This window comes from Enhydra lutris, unplaced genomic scaffold (assembly GCF_002288905.1).
Source record: "Enhydra lutris kenyoni isolate GAN:26980312 unplaced genomic scaffold, ASM228890v2 scaffoldscaffold68, whole genome shotgun sequence".
NCBI lineage: Eukaryota > Metazoa > Chordata > Mammalia > Carnivora > Mustelidae > Enhydra > Enhydra lutris.
In genome coordinates this window covers 9481686-9493789 of record NW_019154152.1, presented here as the reverse complement: position 1 = coordinate 9493789, position 12104 = coordinate 9481686, and the positions used below count along the sequence as shown (strand labels likewise).

The window sequence follows — 12104 nt, the reverse complement described above, 5'->3', positions numbered from 1 at the left end:
GGCTGCAGCAGGGGATGGCAGTTTGGGAATACAGGGGCAAGAAGCCTGTTGAGATTCTCTAGCGCTTTCTGCCTCAATGTCTGGAACAAACGATGTAGTGCAACGAGATGAAATACTAGTTTGTATCCAGAATAAGATGGGGCAATAAAGATGTTTGGTTATGATATAGCCAATGAGAGGGCCTTGTTAAATACTTAAACTGGGGATGGACCTAGAGTTTGTGCCATAAGAGCTGGAAGCAACATTAGTTCAGTATTATTATTATACACTGGATAAAAATGAGATTCCTTTATGTGATCTCCCTCCTTCAAAATCATACAATAGCGGGTATATGGATATGTGTGTTCCTTTCACTCAATTTTGCTGTGAACCTAGAACCACTATAAAAAATAAATTCTATATTAAAACCACACATAAAACAATAAAACCAATATTATCAATCAGATCTGATTGCCTGGTATGATATTTTCTTCACTGTGCCACTGAATTCTTCCTAATGACACAGATTAAAATGTTTAATATGTCTGAAAGAGAAGATTTTACTCAACTTTTAAAACTCTCTCTTTGTCAACAATACTGACTCCTAAATCTCTATTTGAATTGAGAAACAACAGGGTGGCATGTGCACTATTGAATAATCAGAAATCTATAATTAGGTGGATCTTGCAATTGTAATGTCAGCCCTGTTTGGTACAGAAACTACTTCTAAAAATGTGGTCTTCTATGAATTTCTCCAACTCTGGTGTTGATTTTGGCAATATTGGTGTAATTATAATGCCTAACATCTCCCAGCAAATAAAAATCTAGGACCATATTGATTCCCAGGGGTTTCTACCAGACATTTAAAGAAGAGTTAATACCTATTATCCTCATAGTGTTTCAAAATATAGAAATGGAAGGAAAAATTCCAAACTCATTCTTGAATGCCAGCATTACCTTGATTCCAAAATGAAGGCCCCAGTAAAAAGGAGAATTACAGGCCAAAATCCCAGATGAACACAGATGCAAAAATTATAAAAAAAGCAAAAACAAAACAAAAAACCTAGCAAATCAAATTCAAGAGTTCTTGAGAAAGTACTTGAGAATTTAAGAATTATTCACCGCAATCTAGTAGGATTTATCACTGGCTGAAGGGGTAGTTCAACATTAACAAATAAAACATCATGATACACCACATTAATAAGAGAAAAGAGCCATATGATCCTGTCAATAGATGAGGAAGAAGTATTCAACAAAATACAGCATCCTTTCTTGATAAAAACCATCAACACAATAGGGGTAGATGGAACATACCTGAACATCATGCCATGTATAAAGGACCCACAGCTAATATTATCCTCAATGAGGAAAAACTGAGAGTCTTTCCCCTATTGTCAGGAACAAGACAAGGATTTCCACTCTTACAATTACCATAGTATCGGAAATCCTAGGCTCAGAAATGAGACAACAAAAGGAAATAAAATACATCTAAATTGGGAAAGAAGCTTCAAACTTTCACTATTTGCAGACAACATGCTATTCTATGTAGAAAACCTGAAAGCTCCACCAAAAAAATTCTAGAACTTCTCCCAGAATTTAGCTAGGTTGTAGGATATAAAATCAACGTGCAGAAATACCTATACAACAATAACTAAGCATCAGGAAAAGAAATCGATTCCACTTGCAATGCACCAAAAACAGTAAGATACCTACAAATAAACCTTACTAAAGAGGTAAAAGATCTGTACTCTGAAGACTATAAAACACTTATGAAAATAAATGAAGAGTACACAAATAAGTAGAAAAACATTCCATGCTCATGGATTGGAAGAAAAAATATTGCTAAAATGTCTATGCTGCCCAAAGTAATCTACACATTCAGTGTAGTCTCTATCAAAATCACACTAGCATTTTTCGCAGAGCTGGAATAAACAATCCTAAAATTTGTGTGGAATCCCAAAAGACCCCAAATACCCAAAGCATTTCTGAAAGAAGAAAACAAAACTAGAGGCATCATGATTCCAGATTTTAAGCTATGTCACAAAGCTATAATCATCAAGACAGTATAGTAATGGCACAAAAACAGACACTTAGATCAATGGAACATAATTGAGAACCCAGAATGGCCCCACAACTATAGAGTCAACTAATCTTTGACAAAGCAAGAAAGGATGTCCAATGGAAAAAAGACGGTCTTTTCAACAAATGGAGTTGGGAAACTGGGCAGCAACATGCGGAGGAATGAAACTGGACCACTTTCTTACACCATATACAAAAATAAATTAAAAATGGATGAAAGGCATGAATAGGTAGTTTTCCAAAGAAGACATCCAGGTGGCTAACCAACACATGAAAAAATGCTCAACATCACTCATCATCAGGTAAATACAAATCAAAACCACTATGAGTTACCACCTTGCATCTTCAGAATAGCTAAAATTTAAAAATACAAGAAACAACAAGTATTGGTGAGGATACAGAGAAAAGGGAACACTCTTGCACTGCTGGTAGGAATGCAAACCGGTGCAGCCACTCTGGAGAACAGTTTGGAGATTCCTCAAAAAGTTAAAAATAGCACAATCCTACTATCCAGGAATTGCTCTAGTAAGCATTTACCCAAAGGATACAATATAGGGCTATATATAACCTGATGTTTGCAGCAGTATTATTAACAACAGCCAGCTATGGAGAAAGCCCTAATGTCCATCCACTGATGAATGCATAAAGAAGATGTGGTATATGTGGTGTATATATATATATATATGTATATATATATACATATATATATATATAGTGGAATATTATTCAGGCATCAAAAAGAATGAAATCTTGCCATTTGCAACAACATGGATGGAGGTAGTGTATTATGCTAAGTGAAATAATTCATTCAGAGAAAGACAAATGCCATATGATCTCACTCGTGTGTGATTTAGGAAAGAAAACAGATAACATATGGGAAGGGGGGAAAGAAAAAAAAGGAGAGAAGGAAACAAGACATAAGAGACTCCTAATGATAGTGAACAAACAGGGTTGATAGAGAGAGGTGGGTAGGAGGATGGGCTAATTAGGTGATGGGTATTAAGGAGGGCATTTGTTGTGAGGAGCACTGAGTATTATATGTAAGTGATGAATCCCCGAATTCTACTCCTGAAACCAGTATTGCACTGTATGTTAACTAAGTGAAATTTAAGAGAAAGAAAGATAAAAAAGAGAAAGAAAGAAAGGAAGAAAAAGAAAATTGAAAAAAACAAAAACAAAAACAAAAACACCTGACAACTTTATCATGTGTTCACTGAACTCCGGTGTTTTCTATTGCACATATGTCACAGTGACTCAGTAATCTTCAGTCACTGCTGCATTTCATACTTTCAATTGAGAACTGGCTTTTTCAGAAATTGATGCCCTCAGTATAAGTAATAGTCTTCCTACAGAAAAAGTACTCAATTACTAAAGAAATTTATCATGCACTAATAGACTATGAAAATGTGATATTATTTATACAGTAACAATAGGAAAACGTTCCATCTTCAAACGTATTGAGGAATTGCCAGACAAATGATCTGAACTTACTGCCTTTACTGGCACTGGATGCTTTGTAATTCTCCTTATACTTTAGTTTCTTTAACTTAAATCACTTTGGTGTCATGTAAGTTTGATATAATCAAGGATTCCCAAATTAAAGTGTTTTCATTAGTCATTGCATCCATACTCTTTTGCTGTATGGTCTATATATATTCCTCAGATACACAGTGGAAAGAAATAAGAAAATAGTTTTGTTTTCCACTACCAATATTTTTGACAACCTTAAGTCATAAGTTCAATTTTGAATGATTCACTATGATGAGGAAAATGTGATGGGCAAATATCCACATTTAGAGGTATAGGTAGAGTACTATCTAGGTCACAAGCCTGAGAGTGGATATAAAAATGAAAGGCAAAATGGTTTCTGTGATAAGGGCATGCTCATTCTATTTCCCAAATCTACTCTGCTTTCTGTCCTGACTATAATGAATTGCATAAATGGCTCCTTTTGCTCTCTGGCTTCTGGTTTGACTTAGTCAGTGATGGATGCTGAAAACAGGAATACAGAAGAACATACAGTTGAGGTGTTAACTCTTCTGGATGCCCACCAACCCCTCATAATGGCTGCCTCTCTCTACAGAAAGGGGGAGTGGATGTCAAGTGTCCTTCTCCACAAGATGCCCTTTCTAAGTTTGGGTAAATTCTTTTTCCTTTGCCTGAGTGGGACTAGTGATGATAACAAACTTCTCATCCAGAATACTATAAATATAAATATAGATATAGATACAGATATAAATATAAACCTTCCTCATTTTCCTAAATCTTGCCAACATATTTTCAATGACTCCTGACCCTTTTATCAAATTCTTGAAATTATCCACTTTGAGTGTGGTGTCTGTTTCCTAACAAATTCTTAATTAATCTGAAAGAGAAATGTCTATTTCATATATGTGTATACATCTCTATATTCCCATCTCTGCGTGGATCACCATGACTATCACTATCTGGATTTTATTAAGTGTTGAATTTTTAATATGTCATTTTTCTTCATTGTTTTTTTACAAGAAATCTGATATCCATTTTTTGATTAATCAGGCATAATTCTTTTTTCAAAATTGGGGGTTACCTCAGAGAAGTGTAAGAAAGAAAACTTCAGATTAATCACTACATAGTTAGTTTTCCTAAATACATCAGTTACAAAAAGTGGGCACTGAGAAAAGACAAGACACACAGCAGACGGCAGATGTAAGAAAATACCAGCATTCAGAGTTTCATTATCTTTATGGTACTAGATTGAAAAATAATTAGTTTAGATTCTGTTTGAATGCTCTTTCTAATTACTTCAGATGCATTTCCATTGCCCCATTAGAGTGTACACTTTAAGCTTCAATATTGGAAATTTGCTTCCTCTTCTTTCCTAGGGAATTAGATGAGACAGCAAGAGTCTTGGGAAGTTTTTGGCATCTTTCTTACTCTATTTTGCTTAAAGTTCTGAAGACATTTCTCCTCATATGAGTGTACACTGACCAGGGGGTTTTGATATATTTATACTCAGCATGAGTATACAGCCCTGTTAGTGTGAAGTGTTGATTGGTCTTGTGAAAACTAACCCAATGCATTCATTGCCCAAGTTTTTTTCTGACATTCATTCCAACAGAAGTAAAGCAGACAAAGAAATGCAATCTTATTATTTATTCTATATCTAAACTGAAATATCCATTTTATTATGATTTGGCTCAAAATCTGAAGAATAAGGTCTACTTTGTTTCATTTGAAAGAAAATGTTCCTAGTTCCCAGTGCCCAGTTTACTACATTTTACCTCTGTTACCTTTGCAATATTAACTTCTATAAGTCTTAGCTTTAACATGGAAGATTGGGCTTCTCGCCAAACCTGAATAAAAAATATCTCCATAAATGTTTTGGTTGAAATGAATTTCCTCTTACTAAACCTCTTTGTATCAGGATTTTGAGATGCTTTAAAGCTGGGAAGTAATGACAGACACAATTACAATATTTTTCTTATAGAGATATGTAGAACTTATTAACTATCATGCACTTACTATATACCAAATGTGTCCCCAAAAATTCTAAGCTGGTTATCTTCAGAATGAAGGTCATGGATACAGTCAAAATAATAGAGGATCTTATCACTTCTAATTGTGAGCAAGTCCAACCCTTTTGGGTGCTAATATCCTTAGGAAGCCTTGGCGAATCTGCTTTGTCTTGATGCTATAAATGACTGGGTTAAGTACTGGTGGAACTAACAGGTAAATATTGGCCATGGTTATGTGGACAATGGGGGAGGAGTGTTTTGCAAAGCGATGCACTAAGGATAGCCCTATCATGGGCACATACAGAATGAGCACAGCACAAATGTGGGAAGCACACGTATTGAGGGCTTTGAGCTTCCCTCTCTGGGATGCAATGCCTAGCACAGAATGGAGGATGAAAGCATAAGATAACAAGATCCCTAGAAAATCTACACCCCAATAAAATGCAACAACAAACAAGCCATATAAAATGTTGAAAGAGATGTCAGCACAGGCCAACTGGATGACTTCTTGATGTAAGCAGAAAGAGTGGGAGAGAACATGGGAGTGACAGAAGGGAAATGTGGGAATACGAACAAGAATAACAGGGAGGACAACGGAGCATCTGATTATAATGAAGATCCCTACATAGATAATACGTTGTGGAGTGAGTTTGCTGCAATACCTCAAAGGATCACAAATGGCAACATATCGGTCAAAAGCCATGGCTAGAAGCACAGCTGACTCCATCAGAGAAAATGTATGAATAAAATACATCTGTGCCACACAAGCATTCACCTCAATCTCCCTAGCATCAAACCATAAGATTTTTAATACTGTGGGCAAGGTGGAGAATGACATGCCCATGTCAGTGAGGGACAGCATGGCCAGGAAATAGTACATGGGCTCGTGGAGACTCTTATCTGTGTGGATGATGTGAAGGATTGTACAGTTGCCCACTATTCCAATCAGGTAACACACACAAAAAGGGATGGAAATAAAGTGATTAACATTCTCATAACCAGGAATCCCAGTGAGGTAGAATGAAACAAACTGTTTAGTACTGGAGTTAGAACCTGTTAAAAGGGTGTCCCAAGTAGCCATTTTCCTACCATAAGAATGTGGGCTCCTAAAAGGAAGAAAAACACACAACATTAAGAAGATAGCAACTTATGTTTCTACATTAGGTTTTTTTTATTAACTCTTATTCTTTGTAGAGACATTATCTATACAGTTTGTAAAATGATTTTGAAAATTATCCAAAGACTCCATCATCCTTTAATATATTATTTTTTAATTCTTTACATGGTTTATGGTTATGTAGTTTTCTGTCAATCTTTTATTCCATTGATTCTGGATTTTGAGTCATTCACAGGATACTCTTCCCTCCCCTGAATTTGTAATATATTCTCCTATCTCCTACTGATATTTTTATAAGTTGGTTTGTTTCTATCTACTTTTAGAGTCACCATTTACTTGTCATTTATTTTATATATGATGTTAAGCAAGGATATTTGCCAAGACCTCTCCATGTTAAGCATTCATTTCCCTCTGACAAGGAAACTGGATGGAAATACTTTAGAAGGAATGTCAGAAAAAGCATAGGCAATAAATGTATAGAGTTAGCTATCTCTAATAGAAAAGAGTCCCTAAGATGAATCAAATCATATCATGAGATATAAATGGATACTTCAAAAGCATTGTATATGCAGCAATGTGGTTAACAATTAGAGAATGAAATAAGTGAGTCCTCAAACTGGTTTAAATGGGAACCAGAGCCCCATCCAAGAGTAAATAGTACTTATCCTCACTTACTCAATCACAGGTATTTGGAGCTTGGTTTCCATTTCATATTGCCTATCAAGGTTCATCTATGTGTACTTAAACTGCAGTCAGGCCAGGATTTTACTTAATTGAATCGTTAACATTTTTTCCATTGATGCAATCGAATTGTGAACTCCATCTTCCTTGTTGATCCTGGACACCTTTTTGGTGTCATTGGAACTTGCAGCTCCTTTTCTAATGCTCCTGTCTACACATGGCCTTGGGCCATCTCTGACAGAAGCAGGAAAAATACCACCAATCTCAGCCTAACTGTCCCTGTGGCCTTGGAATGAAGTTAGGACCCCTGACATCCTCAGACTATGATCCAGTCTGGTGACAACCTCCTAATTTTCTTGTTTTTGCTTCTTTGTTCATTCAGTTTTAATGTATTTCAGTTACAAAGTTAATAAACCCTATCTCACAATAGAATATAGATGATTACATTAAATAATTTATGAATGTTCTTACCCCAGTCCTCTTTCAATTTGAATTTTTACACTTTTTTAAAGATTTTATTTATTTGACAGAGGGAGAAATCACAAGTAGGCAGAGAGACAGGCAGAGACAGGGGGGGGGGGGGGGAAGCAGGCTCCCTGTTGAGCAGAGAACCTGTTGTGGGGCTCAGTCCCAGGACCCTGAGATCATGACCTAAGCTGAAGGCAGAGACTTGATCCACTGAGGTACCCAGGTGCCCCATATTTTTACATTTTAATGATCATATTTGTAATGTAAAATATCTCCAATGATGTCAAAATAGAGGCATGTTATAGATATGTAGACCGAAGCTTAGAGACTGAAGTGGTTTGCCTGAAGTCACACAGGTACAATAATAACTTTCATAAATATTGGTGTCAGGTTTTTGTTCATGTAGATGGTGATTTCCCAGGATAGTGGCTCCCTCACCTGTCTGCTTCCTACAGCCATGTGACTACCTTGGTCAACATTTGAGTTCCAGCCTACCACCACATGCAGTCGCTAATGCCAAAGCAGTGTTAAAACAAAAAATTCAGTTTCTTCAGACACTTCACTAGCTTAATATTTTACCGATCTATATTTTTTTTGCCACTCTTTCCTTCTGATACAACAACCACACATGTTATGTGTGTCACTAAAGCCCTGGTCACTTAACCATCTATATCTTATTTCTTATAATGAATGCAATGATTCTTTCAAAGTTATGAATAGTGATATCTACGTAAAGAAAAAACAGATATCATTGTCCAGTTCCTTAAGTTTATTCATAAGTTATAATCATATCCCAATGTCCAAGAGTACTTTTAGACTCCTTAAAATTATGTTATATTTAACTAATGAATCATTGAACACTACACCAAAAACTAATCACGTACCTTACAGTAGCTAACTGACATAATAAAAAATTATTTATAGATATATATTATATTTGAACTACTATTTATATCAGATCAACAGAGGCCATGTTACATATAAGTAGCCTGAAGCCCAGAAATGTTACTGAACAAACATAAGAATCATTAGAATTAGGTGCACCTGGGTGACTCAGTCAGATAAGCACCTGACTGTTGATTCTGGTTCATGTCATGATATCAGGGTTGTGAGATGGAGCCCCACATCAGGCTCCATGCAGGGTACAGAGCCTGCTTAAGATTCTTTCTCTCAGGGCACCTGGGTGGCTCAGTGGGTTAAAGCCTCTGCCTTCGGCTCAGGTCATGATCTCAGGGTCCTGGGATCAAGGCCCTCATCGGCTCTCTGCTCAGCAGGGAGCCTGCTTCCCCCTCTCTCTCTGCCTGCCTCTCTGCCTACTTGTGATCTCTGTCTGTCAAATCAATAAATAAAATCTTAAAAAAAATTCTCTCTCTCCTCCCTTTGCCATGCCCCCTTCTCTCATTCTCTTTCTCTCAAAGTAAATAAAAAGAATCATTAGAATTAGAATTTAAGCTCTGCTTCTAAAGGTTCTGTAACTGCTATTGAAACATTTTAACCCTATTTTAGAAGGTAGTCCCAATTCTATACTATGATGACTCTCAGTCACACACTAGGGATTAGAGTGATGGCTACAACTCATAAAGGACCCTTCACACTCAGACTGCAGGCCTCCCTCAGTAATACCAGGCCTCCCTCAGTAATACCCTTGTCCTCACCTGCAAATGCCTCCAATACCTGAGCATGTATTGTTTTCTCACTTTTCTTTATTATTTTACCCAAAAGACAGGTCTAGAAGAAAACTGAGGGAGGCAGGTCTTGAAAAGAAAAGGTTTTGTTGGGCAGAGAAGAGAGTGAAGTGGGGAGACCTATAAGAATCTCCAACAGTAGTGGGGAAATAAGAAATGGTCTACTAGATATCTCTGTCTGTGTATCTAAAAGGCACATCAAAGATCACATGGCCAATAAAGAATTCTTGATAATTGCCTTAATATTTCTATTTTAGTAAATGTAATTCATGCTGTGTAATTGATAATATGTAAAAACTAAGTATTGTTCTTGATTATTCAAACCTTTTTTTACTCCTATCCACCCATCAATATGTCCTCTTGTTTCTATAACCAAAGTATTTAACTAATTCACTTCTCTTTACTTCTGTCATGATGTCTCTTCCAAACTATTGTGTTAGCCATTTAACTCACCTAATTCTTCCTTTTTTTATGTCATTGCTTCAAATCAATTTTTCTTACAACAGCAAATTCTGAAAGACATAGGTAAGGTAAATCACTCCTGTGTTTTGGGGTTTTTTTTTTTTTAAGATTTTATTTTTATTTGATGCAGAGAGAGAGAGAGAGAGAGAGAGATCACAACTAGGCAGAGCAGCAGGCAGAGAGAAAGGGGGAATCAGGCTCCCCGCCGAGCAGAGAGCCCGATGTGGAGCTCGATCCCAGGACCCTGAGATCATGACCTGAGCCGGAGGCAGAGGCTTAATCCACTGAGCCACCCAGGCACCCCTGTTTTGGGGTTTTTTTAAAGATTTTATTTATTTATTTGTCAGAGAGAGAGAGCACAAGCAGAGGGACCAGTAGGCAGAGGGAAAGGGAGAAGCAGGCTCCCCACCAACCAGGGAGCCTGAAGTGGGGCTCAATCCCAAGACCCCAGGATCATGACCTGAGCAGAAGACAGATGCTTAACTGATTGAGCCACCCAGGCATCCTTCATTCCTATTTTTAAAATTATTAACTGCTGCCTACTGATCTCAGGATGAAAGGAAAGCCATTGTCATTACTAATAAGAACCTTCATTCCAGTGTATGGGGAAAGGGAGATGGATTGATACATGTAATTTTGTCCCTACTCCCCTTTCTCTTTACCTTTGTGCTCAAATCCTCCAGAGTGCCTCTCAGATAACTTTACTATTTCTGACCTCAATACATATTATTGTTACCCTCATTCATCAAAGCACAGATATTCTTTCTTTTTCTCTATAAAATAATCTACATATCCTTCTCATAATTCTATTCAAATATTACCTGTTCACTTACCTAAAACACTCAACATATCTCATCTCACATAACTGTGCCACATTATGCATTATTTTCCTTCAAACCCCCTTTTCACCTCACTTCAATCTTTATCTCCAACTACCCACAATTTCTTTTCTTTACCCCAAATTTTCTGCCCTCCTTTCCATTGACAAATTGATCATTGTTTTTCCTCCCAGATTAGCCCTCCTTCCCCATAACAAACTTACCTGAATCTATAGCCACTTCTGTTTCCCCATCACTTAATGAACATTCACTGCTTTGCTTTCTTGCTCAGAGTTCACAAATTGGAGGTAGTGTTTCCTAAAGGACATAGGAGGTTACCAGTTTATCTATCTGAGGCGAAAGAAGCTTTTAGGTTCTCCTGGTTATACAGGATTTCTGGAAGCCTGAGGGAACTATAGCTACTAATACTACTTAAGGAGTAGGAACCCATGGGCCTGAGGGATGAATGTGGCTCAGGATGAGATAGTGGGGATTTCCACAGGAAGAGAGAATGCCCAAGGGAGACTTGGGTGGACAAATTCAAAGAAGCTCTGTATCTCTGATGGCTAGCTGAGCTTAAATGCGTAGTAGGAGTGGACATGTTCCAACTGATTAAAGCCTTAAATAAAATAAAAGGTCTATGTATCTTAAGATCATACAATTGCCCATCTAACAAGCACCAGTATCTCTACCCTGTTATACTTTGGGACTAGACTGCAGCCTCTTTGAAGATGAATTCACGCATGGATGCCCCTGCTTAGTTCAGTCCATCAGAGGAAGGTTGATGAAGGAATGGGTGGGAGAGTAGATGTAAGAGTCCCATATTCTGAACAAACTTTAGAAATCTATGGTATTTGATCGGGTCATGATCCTAGGGTCCTGGGATTGAGCGCCACATCAGGCTCTCTGCTCAGCAGGGAGCCTGCTTCCTTCTCTCTCTGCCTGCCTCTCCATCTACTTGTGATCTCTAGCTGTCAAATAAATAAATAAAATATTAAAAAAAATAAATCTATGGTATTTGAGTAATGTTTCATGCTGCTCAAAGCAGTATTAAATGCATTATGTTATTTTACATTTACAAAACCCTGTGGAGTGCTTATCTTTTTTTTTTTTTTGCCTGATTTTTTTTTTTAATTTTATTTTTCATAAACATATAATATCTTTTTATCCCCAGGGGTACAGGTCTGTGAATCGCCAAGTTTACACACTTCACAGCACTCACCATAGCACATACCCTCCCTAATGTCCATAATCCCACCCCCCCAGCCCCCCTCCCCCCATTAACCCTCAGTTTGTTTTGTGAGATTGAGTCACTTAT

At 37.2% G+C, this 12104-nt stretch overlaps 1 protein-coding gene across 1 annotated transcript; it reads right to left on the bottom strand.

The window, feature by feature from the left end:
* Positions 1-5655: 5655 nt before the first annotated feature.
* LOC111159308 (olfactory receptor 51G1-like) lies at positions 5656-6636 on the bottom strand. Its single transcript, XM_022521716.1, has one exon. It carries the CDS (start codon positions 6634-6636, stop codon positions 5656-5658), a length of 981 nt encoding a protein of 326 aa, XP_022377424.1.
* Between the last annotated feature and the right edge of the window lie 5468 nt (positions 6637-12104).

Coding starts and splice junctions, on each gene's coding strand:
- LOC111159308 (XM_022521716.1), bottom strand. CDS start 6,636: ATGGCTACTTGGGACACCCTTTTAACAGGTTCTAACTCCAGTACTAAA.